This window comes from Chiloscyllium punctatum, chromosome 15 (genome assembly GCF_047496795.1).
Source record: "Chiloscyllium punctatum isolate Juve2018m chromosome 15, sChiPun1.3, whole genome shotgun sequence".
Lineage (NCBI taxonomy): Eukaryota > Metazoa > Chordata > Chondrichthyes > Orectolobiformes > Hemiscylliidae > Chiloscyllium > Chiloscyllium punctatum.
Genome location: NC_092753.1, coordinates 62,939,997 through 62,961,966, shown reverse-complemented (window position 1 = coordinate 62,961,966; position 21,970 = coordinate 62,939,997). Strand labels below are relative to the sequence as shown.

Sequence of the window (21,970 nt, the reverse complement as noted above, 5' to 3'; positions counted from 1 at the left end):
TAACAATAGTACAGGAGTTGAAAGAGGTTGTGGTTGTGTGGTAGAGCTGGGTGTCATCAGCATCCAACTGAAAACTAGTGCAGTGTTTTTAGATGATGCCAATGAAGGGCACCATGTTTTTGAAAAATAGAAGAGGGTCAAGGATAGATCTTGGGGACACCAGAGATAATGGTGTGTGAGAGTTGGAAGAAAAGTAATTTGAAATGGCTACAATTAGGCAGATAAGAATAGACCCAGCTGGGAGCAGATTTATCCAGCTCCAGCTATAAGCTTCTGTGAGACTTTTGAAAATCTTGCAACATGTCCCATTTTCATTGCTAGACACAACCAATTACATCAATCAGCAGTGGGACCCAAGGACAACAACCCTTTTAAACAGTCTGTCTGCTGCAATGTTAATGTTGACCAAGGAATGACTCTTACAGCACAAAAATGCATACAGCCAAAATAGGTCTTCATTAAAAACATCTTCATCTAAAAGTATAATGATGTAAATCCCCAAATACTCCTTTATAAAATAATATAAACCCCACCCCCAGCTTTTGTACAACACCCAAAACACACATTTGGTAGGTAACCACGCCAGAATCCCTGTCTCTAACACTGGTAGGTTTGTCACCTATGACTATAACTTCAAGACTAAGAAAATAGCCTATGCCCCTCTTCTTCCTACCAAAGTGCATAACCTCACACTTTCCTACATTGTATTTCATCTGCCACTTCTTTGCCCACTCTCCTAGCCTATTCAAGTCTTTCTGCAACTACTGCACGTCCTCAACATTACCTGTCCCTCCATCTTTGGTTGATCTGCAAACATAGCAAAAAAGTCTTCTGTTCCTTCGTCTAGATCGTTAATCATGAAAAGTTTTTTGTCTCAACGCAGACCCATGTGGAACTCTAGCTGTCATCCTGAAAAATACCTCTTTATCTCTACTCTCTGCTTTCTGGTAGGCAGCCAATCTTCTATCTATGCCAGTGCCTTTCTCTAACACCATGGGCTCTTGTCTTATTTCTGGTAGGATTCAAACTCATGTCTACAGATTATTAACCTAGATATTACCACTGTACTACCACCCTCCCGAATCCTTGAGATTTCAATCACAACCAGGATGGTGGAACAAACCAGGACTGATGCAGCTGAATCAACTGAAGTTGAAAACATTCATGAAGTAGATCTGTTAGACTTTGGACAGAGCCAGTGTGAATAGCCGTAATACCAACTTCATCTCCACATAGCTTAATACTGTCCTATCCCCCTCAGTTCAGGAATTCCCCACCTACGTTTGGGTGACCACCCATACCTTCCACCTCCTCCATGACTTTCGTTTCCCTGGCCCCCAATGCCTCATATCCACCATGGACATCCAGTCCCGATACACTTCTATTCCCCAAGGCCTCCAAGCCCTCCGTTTCTTCCTCGCCTGGTGCCCCCACCAGTACCCTTCCACTGATACTCTCATTCGTTTGGCTGAACTGGTCCTCCACCTCAATGATTTCTCCTTTGAATCCTCCCATTTCCTCCAGATCAAAGGGATAGCCATGAGTACTGGCATTGGCAGCAGCTATGCCTGTCTCTTCGTCGGGTATGTGGAACAGTCCAACTTCCACAGGTACACTGGCACCATTCCCCACCTTTTCCTCCACTACATTGATGACTGCATTGGCGCCACCCTATGCTCCCATGAGGAAGTTGAACAGTTCATCAATTTCACCAACGCGTTTCACCCTGACCTTAAGTTCACCTGGACCATCTTGGACACCACCTCCCCTTCCTGGACCTCTCCATCTCCATCAACGGTGACCGACTCAACACGGACATCTTCTATAAACCCACCGACTCCCACAGCTACCTGGACTATACCTCCTCCCACCCTGCCTCCTGTAAACATGCTATCCCTTATTCCCAATTCCTCTGCCTCCACCGCATCTGTTCCCAGGAGGACCAGTTCTACCACAGAACACACCAGATGGCCTCCTTCTCCAAAGAATTCAATTTCCCCTCCCATGTGGTCAATGATGCCCTCCAACGGATCTCATCCACCTTCGACACCTCCGCTCTTGAACGCTGCCCCTCCAACCGCAACAAGGACAGAATCCTCCTGGTCCTCACCTTCCACCCCACTAACCCCCGGATACATCGCATCATCGTCTGCCAATTCTGCCACATACGAATGGACCCCACCACCAGAGATATATTTCCCTCCCCACCCCTATCTGTATTCAGTAAAGACCATTCCCTCCACGACTCTCTTGTTAGGTTTACACCCCCCACCAACCCACCCTCCCCTCCCGGCACCTTGCAAAACCTGTGTCCACATCTCCCCCCTCACCTCCCTCCAAGGCCCCAAAGGAGCCTTTCACATCCATCACAGATTTACCTGCACTTCCACACATGTCATTTACTGTATCTGTTGCTCCCGATGCAGTCTCCTCTACACTGGGGAGACAGGACTCTTTCTTGCAGGACACTTCAGAGAATATCTCCAAGACACATGCACGAAGCAACCCACCACCCAGTGGCCGAACACTTTAAGTACCCCTCACACTCTGTCAAGGACATGCAGGTGCTGGGCCTCCTCCATCGTCAAAACCGAACCATCCGATGCCTGGAGGAAGAACGTCTCATCTTCTGCCTTCGGACCCTCCAAACACATGGAATTAATGTGGATTTCACCAGTTTCCTCATTTCCCCTCACCCCACTTTATCCCAGATTCAATTTTCCAACTCGGCACCACCCTCATGACCTCTCCTACCTGTCCATCTTCCTTCCCACCTATTTACTCCACCCTCCTCTCTGACCTATCACCATTACCTCTACCTCCATCTACCTATCGCACTCTCAGCTATCTTCCCCCAGCCCAACTCCCTCCCATTTATCTCTCTACTCCCTTGTCTCATAAGCCTCATTCCTGATGAAGGACTTATGCCTGAAACGTTGATTCTCCCACTCCTCGGATGCTGCCTGACCTGCTGTGCTTTTCCACCCTCTACTCTGATCTCCAGCATCTGCAGACCTCACTTTCTCCTGAATAGCTGTAATAGGTAACTTCTGTAGATGAGCAACTACAAGTCACAAAAAATCATTATCAAGGATAGCCAGACAGTATTAAAGAAATTCATGAGAACATTAGATCACTTTGGCAATACGCATATAAACTTGGTTTATCACAGCAAGCCATTTTCAAGTCATTTACAAGTCCTAATCTAGAAAACATATAGTAGAGTAACATGACCACTTTACAACAGGGATATATGGGTTTTGAATGCACAAGAAGGCTAGCACGTGAATCTATGTTCTTGCCAGGGATAAATCAGGATATTCAATAGCTCATGAAATACATGCGAGGCCTCCAAAAGTACCAACCCTAGCAGTGGTGGTGGGGAGGGCTCTATATCCACACTGTGACTCATCTATTCTTCAAACAAGACTGGAAACAGACTTATTCACATTGTGTAGGGAAGTTTACATCCTTGTTATAGATTACACTTCAAAATTCCTTAATTGTTCAATGACTTAGCAACATGTATGCTAATTTTTGCTGACGCATGAATTCTATTTTCAAGTTCGTCAGTCCTACAATGGATAGCATTCACTGGCAAACCATTTTAAGACATGTGTGCTAAATGTGGAATTACCCACATCACATTGTCAACCCACTAGCCACACTCAAACTGGTTAGTAGAACACATGTTACTTACCATCAAATATATACTCATCAAATGTCGAGTAACAAAACAAGATTTTCATGTTGCATTGCTACATATTCATGCAATATCAATGAAGAAAGTTTTACCATCCCCAGCACATTTTCTGCTTGAAAAGCAAGTGCGAATGATCTTCACCTGCAACCATTGGTCTTATCATTCTGAGACACCAGATATTCTTCTTCAAAGATAGAGGAGAATGAATAAGATAAATGGCCAGTGAACAGTTTAGAACTATCGCAATTGCTCACTAGGCTGATAGTGTGAGTTAGAAATACAAATACATTTACTTGTATTACAGCAAAAATTTCTAATATGCAACCAGCTAAGATTGTACTAAGTAATTACTGATTATAATGCTACATTGCAAAGAAACAAAAGGTAGCTCAGACCAATGTACAAAACACCATACATAAACAGAGTGAGGAGGGAATTCTCATCGTGATGATTCAGCAATGATGTTGAGCAACAGCAGCCAGCAGCAAGGCAATCAAATTGTTTACCAAAAGCAATGAACTGTGAGCATGTGCAATCAACTCAAATGGGTACACAACCATCAGATGAGGAGGAGTTATAGAATCACAGAGTCATACAGCATGGAGACAGACTCTTTGGTCCAACTAGTCCACGCTGACCATGTTCCAAACTAAAACTAGTCCCACCTGCCTGTATTTGGTCCATTTCCCTCCAAACTTTTCTTATTCGTGTACTTATCCAAATGTCTTTTAAATGTTATGACTGTACCTGATCAATCACTTCCTCTGGCAGTTTATTCCACACACGAACCACTTTCTGTGTAAAAAAGTTGCCCTCATATCCTTTTTAAAACTTTCTCCTCTCACATTAAAAATATGCCCCCTAGTTTTGAACTCCTTCATCTCGGGAAAAGACCCTTACTATGCACCTCATGATTTTATAAACCTTCATAAAGTCACCCTTCAACCTCTTACGCTCCAGTGAAAAACATCCCAGCCTATGCAGCTTATTTTTATAACTCAAGCCTTCTGATAAATTCTGATAAATCTTTTTCAAACCTTCGCCAATTTAATATTATCCTTCCTGTAGCAGGACGATCAGAACTGCACATAGTACTCCTGAAGAGACCTCACCAATGTCCTGTACAATCTCAACATGGCCTATACTTTGTCAAATCTTCAAAGGGTTATCTTGAAGATTACATTGTCAATCTAACAAACTGTTTTATTTGTTTATATAATTAACAAACTGATCACATGCCTATGTACAACTATATGTATCAGCTTGTGAATTGTTATATCTTTAAAAATAGTGTGATGTTGTGTTATAGCCCACAGTTAATGTGTGGGTAGAACAGTCAAGAACAGAAAGAACTGAAGAAATTCAACAGATCTGGCAACATCTGTAGATAGAAAAAAAGAGTTAACATTGAGTCCAGTGACCCTTCAGAAGAATCCATTCTACAGATGCTGCCAGATCTGCTGAAGTTTTCCAGAACTTCTTGTTTATGTTCCAGATTTCCAGCATCTGTAGTTATTTGCTTTTATTGTAATATAAGAGACATGCTTGTGACATTATAACTATCTTAGCATTTCACGTCAGGGTATTAAGATCATAATCTCCATATCAGCTGGGACCACTTGAAGAATGACACGGTGAAAGCTTCCTGGTAACTGAATAGCTTAATACCAGCCCGGATACTGAGGTGCTTGTGTCACTCATATTTGTGTATATCAAGAGCAGTAATAAGTGTCTGTTACGTCTTTCAATACCACAATATCCACATCTAGTTCTTTTCTTACAGGAACTAATGTACGCATTGCCACATCAGGTATAAATACATGCTGGAGGCAAGACCCACAGTGATGGCATTTTACTATTAATTACCCACAATAAGCAGCACCCTAATGTTATGAGCAAACACTGAACAGCACAGGGAGAGCCAGCAGTGTGTAACATTCATGCAACACGCAGTAGGAGTTTACTATGCAGAAATGAATCATGAATCTTAATTCCCCAAACATATTTTCAGGGGTTAGACAATTTCTCCTTCATTACATTTAAAATTAATATGTTTTCTTTGAATTTGTTCAACACTAAATGTTTTTGGTCCCAAGTTAAAATAATCTATCATTCTGAGTAACTGTTATTCCTCTTTTCCCTCTGACACAGTTGACCTCACCCCCGTTCTCAATGCCTTTGCTCAGCTGTGTCTCTCTGTTTCATTGACTTCATATGGTTCCACTACTAATAAACTGATTTTAGTTACATCCTGCACTGTTAACTTGAATAGTCCCAAGGACATACCTTTGGTCCACCCAAATACATGTTACCTTTTTGTTGATGTCACCTTGTCTATAAATATATACTTGCAACACACAGATCTACTTTTCTACCAGTTCTCTCAACCTCATGTGCTTAAACCACTGTGCTGTCAAATTGCTTGTCTGACATCAGGTCATGGATAATTGATAACATCTTCCAAAAGGAGTGGGAGGAAAATACAATATGTAAATATAAACTGAGCAATATTATACAGTAACTGTTTATTTCTGGTATGCAGAACTCCTATGAGCAATTATTCACCATAAAAATACTTGGACATCCTTTCTCTCCCTCACAAAGCATTTAAAAAGCAGTACATACTGAAATGCAATATCAAATACCTTCTACGCATTGGAAAAGTGTCCAAAAGCACTTCAATAGTATTAACAGATCCAAAAAACTGAAAATAAACAACAAATATATTGGAGATCACTTTATGCAGATCCATGTAATGAAAGCAAGATGGATAGTTAAAGTTGGTGTGGTGATTTACTCACCGACTTCCCACACCGATCCTGCTGTTTCCTAGTTTGACTTGTTCTTCTGAGCAGGTAGCAATAGACTTATTTTAAGATGGTTGGAATCTTTTAATTAAGTGTGTAGATCAACATCCGATGACATTATTGAGCCTTCATTATTGAGTGCAGATTATGTTTTGGCATTTCAATCAGGAAAAGGTAGCAGGAAGAGGCATCAACATTAGAACAATTCAGCCAGGCTTTTTTAACTTGTCTGTTGGGTTTCACTTGACTTGAGCTTTTCTCCCCGACACTAGGAAAATCCCTCCTCCTGACTTACCTTGGTGACAGTGACCATACTTTTACTGCTGATTGCCAGCTTCCTACCACCTGAGGATTCACTCCTGTCCACCAGCCTGCTGTCACTTTTCAGTTTGGGCAGGCAGCTGGCTGGTCGAATGTAGTTGAGTTCTAGGAGTTAAATGTAAACTTAACCATACAACTCAGTTACATGTGTATTAACTAATCTAATTAAAACAAGTTGTCTGTTAATTGGGCCTTTTAAACTCTCCTGCATTTTACAAATGTACATATTAAATTATCCAATTTGATCTTTGTGGGGTGTAAAAGAGCAGGAACAGATTAGCTGCCTGTTATGCATGCTGAACAATTTTCATTTGTGTTCTGAAATGTCATTTAACAACAGTTGATCCACTGATGACTGTCATTTACCTTTGAGTTGGATTCTAGTGTATAGAAAAAGGTAATTATGTGACGTGCACTCACCACAGGCTTTGTGCAAATTATAAAGCATTTATTCACTGAACTGTTAGGACTCCTCACATACAAAGGAGTCTCCACGGGAAGTAATCAGTGAACATTATGTAAGACTTCCTTTTAACATCTAGCAAATTGAAAATGTTGAGAGATTATTTCTATTTAATCCTATTTGTATTAGCTTGCCTTGAATTTCTTATTTCATTAATCTTTTATATTTAATTTTAAATTCATTCATGTGATATTGTTGGATAGGTTATCATTTAATGCCCATCCCTAACTGCCCGAGAAAAGGTGCTGGCGGATTGCATTCTTGAACTGCTGCAGTCCTTGGGATGCAGGGACATCCACATGCTGTTAAGGTGTTCCTGGAATGTCACCCAACAACACTGAAGGAATGAAATTATATATTCAGTTTAGGATGGTAAGTGGCTTGGAGAAGAACTTGCAGGTGGTGGTGTTCCTTTGCATTTGCTTCTCTGGTCTTTCCAGGTTTGGAAGGTACTATTAGAGGAGCCTTATTGAGCTATTGCAATGCACATTGTAGATGGTACTGACTGCTGCCACTGCACCAATCATATGAGCTGCTTTGTCTTGGATAGTATCAATCTTTGAATGTTATTAAAGCTGCACTCATCCAAACAAGTGGAGAAAATTCTATCAAACTTCTGACTTATGCCTTGTAACTGGGCAGGGAGACAGGAGGCGTGTCAGTCTCTGCAGAATTTCTAGCCTCTGACTCGCTCTTTTAGCCACACTAATTTATGGCTAGTTCAGTTTCTGGTAGCCTCCAGGATTTAAAAAAAAAATCATTCATGGGATGTGGGTGTATCTGCCTGGGCCAGTATTTATTGCTCATCCCTAATTTCTTTACTTGACTGGCTTGCTAGTGTCATTTCAGAGGGCAGTTACGAGTCTACCACACGTCTGGAGTCACATGTAGGTAAGAATTACAAATTTCCTTCTGTAAATTACATTAATGAACAAGATGGTGTATTTTTTATAATGATCGACAATGGATATGTGATTGCCATTAGATTTGCTTTCAATTCCAAAATAATAATTATCATTAATTATAATTAAGAAAAATTTCATCATCTGTTATAATGGGATTCGAAGTCCCTAGATTATTAGTCTAGTGACAAAATTACCACACTCTGTCTCTTCTTGGCTGAGTTTCAGTGATGCTAATGACGTTGAATGGCAAGGGACAATGGTAAGATTCTCACTTCTCGGCAATAGTCATTGCCTGCTATTTGTAAGGCACAAATGTTACTTGCCACTATCAGAGCGAACCTGGGTGTTATCCATGTCTTGCTGGAGTTGGACACAATTGCTTCAGTATTAGAGTTGTCAGGAGTGTGTAATGTTCAGTATCAGTCATATGTGAATATCCCAATTCTGACCATATGATTGAGAGAAGATAATTAATGAAGCAACTGAAGATGATTGGGCCAAAACAATCACTTTGAAGAATCCCTGTAGAGATGTCCTGGGACTAAGGTGATTGAGCTCCCATGCCAAAACCTGAAGACAGGTCACTGGACCTGAAATATTAACTCTGCTTTTTCTCCACAGATGCTGTTAGACCCACTGAGATTTTCCAGCAATTTCTGTTTTTGTTTTTAATTTTCAGCATCTGCGGTTCTTTCGGTTTTTTGGTTAGTCTGTAACTATTTTTCTTTGTGCTAGGTATGTTTCCAACCAGAGGAGAGTTTCTTCCTGATTCCCACTGACTCCAGTTTTGCGAGGTCTACTTCATGTTTCACTTGCACAAATGTTGCCTTGATGTCAACGACAGGCATTTCCACCTCTGGACTTCAAGTTTTATGTCCATATTTGAAACATCGTTATAATAAAATCAGTGGCTGAATGTCTCTGGTGGAACCCAGACTGAGTGTCAATGAGTACATTTTTGTTTTGTAAGTGCTGCTTAACAGCATTATCAACGACTACTTCAATTACTTTGCTGATAATTGAGAGCAGACTGCCAGGGCATTAATCGGCCAGGTTGAATTGACCCTACTTTTGTGCACAGGTAAGAGCTGGGCAGTTTTCCATGTTAGTGGACAGCCAAACAGATCGAATGTTTTAAGTCTGATATGACTACTATCATACTCAAAATATTAACTCTCATTCTTCTCCAGCAATTTCTGTTTTGATTTCAGATTTCCAGCAACCATAGTATTTTGCTTCAATTTTCCACATTGTTAGATCGATGCCAGTGTTGTAGGTATACTTGGCTAGAGGGGCAGATAAATCTGGTACACAAGTCTTCAGTATTATTTTGGAATGCTACAAGGGTCTATAGCCTTTGCAATAACCACAGTTTCTTCAATTTAATTGATTGAAGATTAGCATCTGTGATTCTGGGTCATCAGAAGAATCTCAAAATAGATCATGCACTCAGCACTTCTGGCTGAAGATGGATGAAAATGTTTGAACCTTCCATTTTGCACTAATGTGGAGGGGTCCTCCTGCATTGAGGATGGGGATATTTGTGGAGCTTCCTCTCCCTGTTAATTATTTAATTGCCCACGACTATTCACAATTGGTTGTGGCAGGTCTGCAGTGCTTAGTTCCAAAAGCTTTTTATGATTGCTTAGCCCTGGCAATTACATGCTACTTCTTCCATTTATATATGAGTAGTCTTTTACTGCAGCTTCACCATTTGACCACTTCATTTTTAGGTAATCTGATATTGTTTAGGCATGCTTTCGTGTACTCATGAAACTACGGTTGGGCTTGTGACATGATATTAATGGTGGAGTGAGGGATATGCAAAATCATAAGCTTGTATATTATGGTTGAATACAAATCTGTTGCTGATGACCCTTAGAGTCTCATGGGTGCTAGTTGAGTTGTGGTGATCACTGCTACAGATATCATTACTGGTGACTGATAAAAGTTTTGAAGGTGAAATCAAGTAGATATTTCTTTTTTGTTGGTTTTCACCCATCACAAATCCAGTCTAGCAGCTATGTCCTTTAGAACACAACCAGCTCATTCAGTAGTGATACAATTGAGCCACACTTGATGGGAGATTGAGGCCCCTATCCTGAGTCCATTTTGTACTTTTGCCAATCTCAGTACTTCTTGCAAGTGGTGTTAATCATGGTGAAATACTGATTATCAGCAAGGGTGCAGAAGATGGAAAGCAACAGAAGCCTTCCTTAGTAGCAGATTTCATACAGTCTGGAGTAAATGCTGAGGACTCCCAGGGCAATTACACCACTGTGCTGTTACCTTGGTGGCTTTGACCTGCCAGTATGACAGGACATACCCATGGATGGTGATGTTGGGTCTGGGATGTTGTCTGTGTGATATGACTCTGTAAATATGACTATGCTAAGATGTTGCTTGTCTGGGCTATAGGACAGTTTTCCCACTTTTTGCACAAGTTCCAAAATTTTGGTAAGGAAGATTTTGTAGGGTCAGCATTGTATTTTCTGCTGCTGAGGTCCCTGCCAAGTTGTCGACCTGATTTCATTATTTTCTTCAGATTTTGTAGTTTTGACTTTGAGTGGTTTACTGGGCTATTTTGGAGGGCAATTTAAGACTCAACCACATTACAGTGGATCTGGAGTCATATGTAGGCCAAACCAGGCAAGGCTTTTTCCAGTTTCATGTGGAATGTTGGCATTACTGGCTGGCCAGCATTTATTTACCATCCCTAGTTGCCCTTGATAGCAGATTTCCTTCCCTTTAAAAGGCATCTGTGAACTAAATGGCAGTCTAGTTTGTGTGACAATGTTTACATGGTCACCATGAGGCTAGCTTTTAATTCAAATTTCACCATTGGCCATAGTGGGATTTAAACTCAGACCATTAACCTCCAATTTAGGATTATTAGTCAAGTAACATGACCCTATGCCACTGCCTCCCTTAGGAGAACTTCTGCCTACTGTGACTTCTCTGAGATCAGTTTGAGAAATAGAACTCAGAACATGTTCAGTACATGGTGGTATAATGTCTTTAATCAATATTTCATTCATACCTATGGAAAATGTAATCTCTGCAAATTTAGTATAGAAGGGAACTTAATCCTGTGTGTGCTACTAAATAATAAAATTTCAGCCTATTTGCACCAACTCTAGATGACGCTAATTGTGAAGGTGACTTGTATCATGCATAATATCTCTGCAGATATAATGAGACAACAATGCAGGCCACAAACAACAAGTAATGATAGGTAGAAACCAATTACCTTTACCTGAAGTGGGAGATTTGCAGCGTTCAATCTCCAGTGATACAGGGTTATCTAGAAGTTCGGTCAAACCTAAAAACAGGAATAAACAATTATCACTGTATTAGATTAAAGAATAATGTTATTTAAATTCCATAACTAATGCTGAAAAATTATCAGAGGATGCTGAAACAATAATTCCAACTGAATAAGGCATTATTTAAAAGGTTATGTACTGTTACACATATTAAATGTTCATAAGACTTGATGCTCCAAGCCAGAGCTTTCAAATTTTTGCTTATATTACCTTTTCAAAAAACAAATGATTTTTCCAAACAAATGGTCTGTCTGCAGAGTAATTCAGAGAATTGGAAGATTAATAATTTTGATTCCTCTGCAACTATGTGACAAGAGTTTAATAAAAATGCAACAGTTCTGGCAGCATACATAGAGCAAGAAACAGAATTAATGATACAAGTCCAATTTGACACTTATTTAGAAAAAGAAGATTTGCTTTTTTTGGGAGGATTTACAGTGGCAGGAACATCAGACTATCATGGAATAGTCATAAATTTTAGGCAATGATTGAGCTCTGTATTTCACCAACATATTTTGATTAGACACTGCTAGAAAACTTTCTGGGTCTGCATTCATTGAATGCATCAGTCAGTCCAGAATACTAGGCGAAAGTGAGGACTGCAGATGCTGGAGATCAGAGTTGAGAGTGGTGTGCTGGAAAAGGACAGCAGGTTCAGGCAGCAACCGAGGAGCTGGAGAATAGATGTTTTAAGCAAGAGTCCTTCCTCAGGAATGAGGCTTGTGAGCTGAAGGATGGAGAGATAAATGAGAGGGGGGATGGGGCTGGGGAGAAGGTAGCTGAGGGTACAATAAGTAGATGGAGGTGGGGGTAATAGGTCGGAGAGGAGGGTGAAGTAGATAGGTCGGTAGAGAGGTCAAAGAGGAGGGTGGAGTGGATGGATGGAAAGGATGATGGACAGGTAGGACAGGTCATGAGGGCGGTTGCTGAGTTGGAAGGTTGAAACTGCGATAAAGGTGGGGTGAGGGGAAATGAGGAAACTGGTGAAATCCACATTGATGCCGTGTGGTTTGAGGTTCCCAAGGTGGAAGATGAGGTGTTCTTCCTCCAGGCATTGAGTGGTTAGGGAGTGGCAATGTCTACCTCGTCACAGCTCATGTCCTAAGTAAATGATTTTTAATGGTCTTCAGCAAATCTGCATCATTCTAACTGGTAGTGGTGGCAGAGATGACCAATTCCAGTAAGCTTCAGAAGAGACCCAAGGTAACGTTAATGGCTCTCCACAACAGGACTTCTTTAATCTGAGCAAAGACTGACTCAGCTCAGGAAAGGTGAACCTACATGCAGTCCTGAAAGAACCTCCAAAACACAACTAATGGGTAAGTCTTCAAAATATACATAGCTGAATGCAAAACTGAGAGGAACAAGTGTTCCTCCTGACCAAAGATTCTTCTTGAAAGAAGATCTGGTAGCACTACCCACAGCTATACCCGAATGTAACTATCCACTCTTCTCAGCTGATTACCCATTCTTTCCATTTCAAATTAGCACCTTTCCTCACTTAGTCACCCACTGTTCCTAGCCTTATTATCCACACTTTCCCATTTACCGACCATTACTAATGCTTTCCTGGTTATTCTGCATGCCTATGCACAAATGATTTGATTTGATTTATTGTAGCCACATGTACCTAAGTAAAAAAATTTGTTTTGCAAGCAGTGCAGGCAGATCATAGCAAACAGGACATACAAATCACAAAGTGCTGAGACAGACCAAGGCACACAAGATTATGGCAGCACAAGGAGGCAAAGCAAGCTCAACATTAGCAAGATCAACACTATTTTAAGTTAGAGAGGTCCATTCAGCTGTCTAATAACAGATGCAAGGAGCTGTTCTTGAACCTGTTGGTGCGTTTGTTCAAGCTTCTGTATCTTCTGCCTGAAGGAAGAGGTTGGAAGAGAGCATTACCAGGATGGGATGGGTCTTTGCTGATGTGGGCAGCCTTTTCATGGCAACGAGAAGTGTAAAGGGAGTCCATGGGTGGGAGGTTGGCTTTTTGATGGTCTGGGCTGTGCACACAATTTTCAATGGTTTCTTAGGGTGGTGGGTAGACCAGTTGCTGTACCAGGCTGTTATGAATCTGGATAAAATTGATGAGGGTCCTTATGGATATGCTGAGTTTCCTAAGCTGCCTGGGCAAGAAGAGGAGTTGTTGTGCCTTCTTTACTGTTACATCTACGTGGGAGGTCCAGGACAGATTGTCAGCTATCATCTTTTCTAGGAACTTGACAGTCTCGCTCCTGTCCACCTCAGCTCCATAAATGGGGATAGGGGCATGTCCTCCTCCTTTCCTTCTGAAATCAATGATCAGTTCTTTTGTTTTGCTGACATTGAGAGAGAGGTTATTATCAATGCACCATGACACCATGCACTCTATCTCCTTCCTGTAATTGAGTCCCTAGGATATTAGAAAATCAATCATTTAGATGCAGCGATTCTACATTGCTCCCAATGACTTGCCCAAAAATAGTGCGCTCGAATCTTATACCAGTCTGTTAGAGCAATTTTCATTTGTTTTCCTTGAAGTAAATGTGAAACAGATTTGAATTAAAATTATAATGTGGATTATTTATTTTGACGAGAGAGGAAATCCTGACATCTCCTTCTAACATCTGCTTAAGCTGAAATAGGGCCAGATAGAAATCAAAGATTTTACAGGAGATGTATATAAATATCACTGCATTCTGTCTGGACTCTTTAACAGAAACAAGTATCATCTTTGTAAATGAGGTTTAAGATGTGACTTATGTGTGATATAGATACACTTTTTAAAAAATCATTAATGGAATGTGGACATTGCAGACTGGGCCAGCACTGGTTACTCATGAAGTGGTGGTGATGCTTAAACTGTTGCCTTCTTAAACTGCTACAGTCCATTTGGTGTAAGTACACCCACAGTCCATTAGGGAGGGAATTCTACGATTTTGACCAAGTGACATTGAAGGAACAGCAATGTATTTCCAAGTCATAATGGTGAGTGGATTGGTGGGAAAATTGCAGAATATGCACTAATACATTAGTTATATTATTGTTTATAATCAGTCTTCTTCAAATAGTTCTTGTATAATGTAAGGCAGACAGTGATTGTTCTCTTTTGAGTGTAATAATTGGCAATCACGTATAAATATGTTCAATCACTGAACACCATTATAAACAAATAGCTGAAGTAAAGGTTGAGGTTGATCAATCCAGATCTCACTCTGACATATAAACTGAGATAGTTGGCAGACAATTGAGGGTCTAACAGAAGTAGTTCTCTTATGGATTAGATGCTTGATGCGATTACTCAAGACCTATTTTGGAATTAAAATGATGAAAACCTGAAATTGATGTGTTACCACATTAATTAGCTGAGCTTCAGTTAGAAGTGAAAATAAACTTGAATTGGAAAGAAAAAAGCGCGTAATGAATGAAAGGGGTAATGGAATGGGGAGAGAAAGAAAAAGGGCACTAGAATTAATAAAACTTTAAATTGAAAAAGAAAAAGAAATGGAACTGAAATTTTAAATAAACTTGAATTTTAAAGAGTGGGAAATCATGACTTTGCTGGAGAAAGTCTTCATACAGGTAGATAACCCTTAATCCGAAATACCAAAATCCGAAGAGCTCCAAAATCCGAAAATTTTTGTGAAGGTTTTTTTTCTCATTAACAAGGCTGTTTGACGTGCAAACAGTTAACCCAACTCCACGTCCACTGCGTGTCATTCAGATGTGACTGGGGGGTGGGGGGGGCGCGGGCAGCACCGGCAGGCCTCAATTCTGTCTCAGGGCCCACAGTACTCACAGTGGGTCTGCTGTGCAGTAAGATTTTTAAAAATTTCATGGGATGTTGGCATTGCAAGCTCAGCCAGTATTTATAACTGATCCGTTATTGTCATGGGAAAGGTCATGATGAGCTGCCTTCTTGAACTACTGCAGTCCTTGAGGTGTAGGGATACCCACTGCACTGTTAAGAAATAGTTCAAAGACTTTGACCCAGTGATATTGAAGAATGGCAGTATATTTCAAAGTCAGAATAGTGTATGGCTTGCAGGGATTTGGTGGTGACTCCATGCAATTGCTACTCTTGTCTTTCTAAGTACTACGTTTGGAAGAGGCTTAGTGAATTACAGCAATAAATGATAGTCAGTTCTGCCAATGTGCATCCATGAGGGGAATTAATGTCGAAGATAGTAATTGATATTTACTCAGGGAAGTGGAGTGTATTCAATTACACTGCTAAACTTATGTCAGAGTGCCTTTGACAACTTGAAAGCTGTATTGACTATTTGTATTTTAGCTACAATGAAATATGCTAAGCTATTTTAATCTGGCTGCTGATGCCAGCAGCATGTGTACACACAACGTGATTGGATTTTATTGACTTATGCAAAAGGTAAGGTAGCAATCAGTCAGTCAGTTGTTCTGATGCACACTGACAGCACCAATAGGAATATTCCACGATAGAAAACTAGAATTTGAGTTTGGTACTAGCCTGCAACATTTTGAAGTTTACTCATCCAACCACTCTACAGAGGCTGTGTAATCAAAATTCTCTCGCTTTCCTTGAAAACTTTATAACAAAAATTTGAGGCTGGCGTTTAGTGCAACACCCATATAATTTGAAAATCATCCATATAACAAGAAAAAACAATATCACAACACAAGCTGTATTAAAAGCAAATATGAAGGAAAACAAATGTTAAAAGGGACTTGTGTTAGATAGAATTATGGAAATTAGGGAAAGATATAAATATAGATTAATTTTTGATTTTTCCCATGATTGATGACAGAGGGACTGAAGTTTGTTAATTCATGCATTTTAAATGTGGGCTATTTACTAAAGTTCTGCTCCAAGAGTGAATTGTTCAACGCATTAGAAACGAGGTTAGACAAGAAACAAGGTGTTTTATGAGACAGAAACACAGAACCACATAGATCAGGCAGAATAAAGAAGATGGCATCAAAAGATTGTAGAAATCTACCAACAGGAAATTAATTACAACCATGCCCATTGAACAAGAAAACTTAAATAGAGACAAAGTGGCTCTTTCCTGAGCTTTGCGTATCTATAAGATTGCTAAATATTTCTTATTGATATATGTAATCATTCCATTGCAAGCAGTTCTTGTGCAGTAAGATAGTGTCTTCTTCCCCTTTTGCTTTGCTAAAATTACATTGACAGCCTCTTGTGAATATGTTCAGTGGCTGACCACCTGTGCTCCCTCTAAAACATTTTCCAATATTCTCATTATTGACAACATTAGGAGGAAATGCCCACCTGGACACCACAACTAGAAACCTGATTCAACATAGTTATATACAATGTCATTAAATTACATGCTGTCTTTTAATCAACACTTAATGTACAACTGTTAAACATCAATTGAAACACCAGAGAGTTTTAAGTGAGAGTTGGTACAAATTGACGATATGTTGAAAACACATGAACACAAAGGCTGAAGACTCAACATTTCAGCCTTATCTGTACTGTTAATAACTATTAAAAATACTGATCCAGCTTGCTGGTCTAACTTCCCTGAAAATTTATTAAATACCGAGCTAGTGAACAAAAGGAAGGCAAGCACAGCCCTGAGCACCTCTTGGAGAGAAAGTCAGCTGCATATCTAAAAATCTTGATGAGTGGAGCATTCTTGGTGCATACTCCAGTTTTTCTTCTAAATTAGCAAAGTGGTTCTAAAATAAGCTTTAAAGTCTCATTCTCATATTCAAATTATCCAAAGTCTATTGCAGTGATTTCTAAAGGTCCATTGATTCAAAATGGCATGTGTTAGAGTTTAGATGCAGATTGAGCCCAAATGATCTTGTTGTGTATTCCCCTTGAGTCATTGCTGATGACTGTGCAAAATGCTGAATTTTCTTCGTCACCATGAACACAATGCAAATTAACACAACTTAATATGCAGATGTATGCTTAATGGGGAAAAAAAGATATCTACACACAAAATATCAGAAAAGATAGCAAAATTAATTCCGCTGTTGATTATGTTCTATAAACATTAAAACACCACTTGAAATGTCACACATAAAATGATTTGTAACATAGCTCTTCTTAAATAAATAATTTATTGTTAAAATAATGATAGTACTCACCATTATTTAAGTGCAAATTACACAGCAACTTCAAGTGATGGCAGATGCAAAGTTGGAAGTTGTAGTCTCTCATGTGCCATTATACCATTAGTACCTTTAAAAATGGCATCTCATTCTCTAGCACACCATTCAAATATATTGAACAGTGTAATGTATTATTACAAGTACATATGAATGAAAATCACCACAGAAAGTAAAGCTTAACCTTTCCAATCTAAATAATCTTATTATCGCAAAATAAATCTTGTTTATTTCCGAATAATATCTCTGGCACTGAAACTTAACCCTTGCAAGCGTTGAGGTCTCATTCATTTAGTTTTTAATTATTTTGAGATTTTTTTGAGTTGCAATTTTATTTCATCACTCATTTTCTTCTTGTTAAGCTTTCTTTCTAATTCCAATGTTTCTCTCATTGGCTGAGTTAAGTATGAAACTAGATTCAATACTTAAACTTACACCTCCTTAAGACTGGATAATTCTTCAGTCTGATTTAGGAATATTCATTATTATTCATACAAAAGCCTTGTACAGAACTCTGACTTTTCAATCTGTTATTTATAGCAACTAGTGCAAACACGCATGGAAATTAAATGGAAAAGGGCAAGTATGCGATTTGTCAAATTTGCTGTTGTTTGTAGATGTTCTGTCAGCTTCTGAATGAGAAGAATATGTCAGGCAAACATCCCAAAAATGCAATACTGAATGTGTAAGTTATTTCAAGTGTACTTTTTCCCTGAAAGCTTTTAAAACCCCATTCATTGATAAATAAAAAACAAATGTAATGACAAATCACATCAAAACAATCAAAGACTTGGATTCACTTCCCATTTGTGAATTTGTGGTGGGTAATCCTAACATCTGACAATGTGAAATTGCTGTTTAACATCTATTATTTCCTCCTTGGATCTACAGACACTCATGGAACAGAATGCAACGCAAAGTGTTTCATATGCATTTGTTGAGATATTGTTGGTGGATGATGTAGTAAGGTGGGGCTATCGTATAGGCATTGAAACTAGGGTTGAATAAGCTCTCTAAAATTACGATATTGAATTCTCAATTTCACTAATGAATGCCGTATAGCTGGAGAATTGGTGTGACCCAGGTTATAGCATCATATTTAAGGAACATAAATTTAAAAAGAGTAATATGTCTGTTTGTATTTGAAAGATGCATTGCAGGTTAAAATTTTTATCCTTTTTTACATGCACACAAGCTATGAAAATGAGTTTAACTTTCAACTTGGCATTTGGAGAAACTGAATTCAGTTTTTGTTAAAAAGGGAAACAGAAAAACAATTAGATTGTTGATAATTAACTTTCCACTTAAGTGCTCAGCAAGACAGTGACTATAATTTTCAAAAGTTTATTTGATTTGGGAACTGTTTCTTTAGATTGAAAACTTGTATACATCATTCCACCACTTCAGAAAGGTGACAAGTAGGGAATTATAATTATTAGCTAGCCTGATATCTGCCATCAGGAAATTTCTAGATGTATAATTAAGAATAGAGTGACAGAAAATCGTGAAAATCTTCAGCTGATCAGTGGATTCTAGCATGGATTTGTAAGAAGTAGGTCATACCTGATGAACCTCATTGAAGTTTTTGATGATAAAGTAGTAGACAGGGGAATGTCAATGCCTTAAATGATATGACTTTAAGCCACCAAGTTTGCTGATTATTACAGGCTTAATTATTTGATTACTCCAGTTGCTTTTATGTGTAAATGTTTGGTCAATGTAATATAATCCACCATTTCAAATAGTTCTCAAGCAGAAGATTATAATGATTGCATTATGCATCAAGCACTCTGACAGTACAAGAACACAGACTGCAGTTTCTGGGTGCCATAGGTTAGTGATGCGCATAGATAAAGTGCTGTGTGATTATACATAAATGTGTTATGATTCCAACTTATATTCCTACTGGGCAAATCAGATTTCAGAGTGAAAGTTAGCCTGAGTAATTTGAAACAAAACTAAATATAAAATCGACCATGGTGATCTTCCACTGAAACATAGGCACTCAAGGCTGTAGATTTGGTTTTAGCAATAAAAGTTTATCACAAAAAATAAATAAATTTAAATAAAACAAACCAAGTTTGAAATATTTCAAAGCACACAGCAAAACAAAATCCCATGTACTCTCCGACATCATCATATTTCAGTTTCGCAAAAATTCAGAACAATTCATTCTCTATCAAATTTTGTACATTTGATTTAACAACTTCTTCTTTGTTCTAGTCCGGAGATCTGGGAGACCCTTCTGTACCACTCATACAACTGAGTGCTTAGATTTCCTCAGTCTCAGCATTGTGGCCTTAGCAGGGCTCAAACCATCCACTCCTGATTTGGAAGTTTTATAAACTGTACTCTTCCACTGAGGAAACTTATTTCCTTAATTACTCTGAACAGGTTCACTTTTCTGGGACAGAATATACTTGATTCTGACCCCAATCAGGTCTCCTGCAAATGGGTCAAAAAGGTTTGAACTAATTTTTTAAAAAAAATTATTTATCTTCGACTTTGTTAAGCTAATGGCTTGAGGTTTACTCGCTATGGTTGTAAACCTGAACAGTATAAACAAAATTCCATGAACACTCCAGGAAACCCAAATGGTTTAAAATTATGGTTCCAGAGAGATTGACCAGTTATTATTTAAACCCTTCCACAAAATGGACCAACAACCATACACAACTAGTTTTAAATCAAAGACACTATAACAAATGATATCTTTATTTCTGAAATATTACTTCTGTAATGAAAGGTATGTTTACAAAATACAGAATTAAAATATGTACTTCTCCTGAGATATTTTGAGTGTACAGGGCTTTCATGGGACCACTGCAGAAGGATTGTATGCAGTTTTGATCTCCTTACCTAAGAAAGGATACACTTGTCATCGGGGGATGCACCAAACTTTGTCCTGGGATAGCAGATTGATTGTATGAGGAGAGATTTGGTTACCTAGGCCTATGTTCAGAGTTTTGAAGAATGAGTCAGAATCTCATTGAAACATATTACTTCTGATCTTATGTTTGGCCTGATTCCATGAGAATTCAGGAGGTCCAGAGTCAATGTGGAATACTTTCAGGGTACCTCATGACTGTCTACCGCTGTGCTATCTGTTCTGCTGGTGTAGGAGGTGATGTTTTTTCCTGTTTGCATGGAGTTGAGAAAAGGGTGGGGGGGGGGGGGGCGGTGGTCACAGTCTCAGGATACAGACAGATCATTTTGGACTGAGATGACGAGAAAGTTCTTCATGAAGAGAGTGGTAAACCTGTCAAATTCTTTCCCACAGAAGGCTGTGGAAGCCAAGTTACTCAAGATATGTAAGAAAGAAGTTGAAGATTTCTAGGCATCAAAAGTGTTGAGGGGTATATGCAGAGAATAGGAGTGTGGTATTGAGATAGAAGATCATTCATGATTGTATTGAATGATGGATCAAGAGGCAAAATGGTCTACATCTATTTTCTATATATTTATGTATTATTCATTTAATACTTGCTAAATTTAATAAATTCTGTAATGTATGAATAATTATGAAGGCTGATAAAACTTTGGATTGGCTCACAAAACTCAACCAAAATATAATCATAATCATAAATACATAATCATAACTTACATTGTCACAGCTAATATCATCACCATCCTTGAGTATCTCCTTCTACAAAAGCAGAACAAACAGTACCTTGGTAGACAGTCATGAGGTACCCTGAAAGCATTCGACATTGACTCTGGACCTCCTGAATTCTCGTGGAATCAGGCCAAACATGAGATGAAAGAAATCTTATGGTTTTTCAGCCTTCAATAATTAATGCAGATTTCTAACCAAACACTTCTGGTCTGTAAAATGTCAGCAACTACACTTTTGTTGAGGTGATGTATTTTAACTACTTTGAATAATCACCTTTTTCTAGGAGAGCCTACATTTGCCTCTTAACATCATTCAGAGCTCCTTCAAACTAGCCAAAAGCTCTTTAATCTCTGGATATAAACTATTCTAAATAGCAAAATATGCTAATATATTTCAATGGTTTCAATGGGTAAACTCTCACAATGATTAAACCCATACAACATAACACACTTCCATTAACTTTCTAGTAGGAACCACTGGCTTAAAATCATAGCTCTGGATATTACCTAGTTAATTTTTAAATCTTTCAGACAAATAGATCAAAAGCCATATGGTATTAGTATAAAATCAAAACACTAAAAAAACCCTTCATCATAAACACCTTCCAAACCCATAACCCTTACCATTTAGAAGGATAAGAATGGCTGATACATGTGAACACAATAGCCTGCAGGTTTTTCCAAGCTACTAACTGTCTTGATGTGACAATACATTG

At 38.9% G+C, this 21,970-nt stretch overlaps 1 protein-coding gene across 1 annotated transcript in view; it reads right to left on the bottom strand.

The window, feature by feature from the left end:
• The window catches only part of LOC140486319 (syntaxin-binding protein 5-like), a 549,610-nt gene that overhangs the window by 112,329 nt on the left and 415,311 nt on the right, over positions 1–21,970 (bottom strand). Inside the window, exon 21 of the mRNA XM_072585292.1 lies at positions 11,450–11,521. Within this exon, the coding sequence (XP_072441393.1) occupies positions 11,450–11,521 (72 nt within the window). The remainder of the gene's footprint in view (positions 1–11,449; positions 11,522–21,970) is intronic.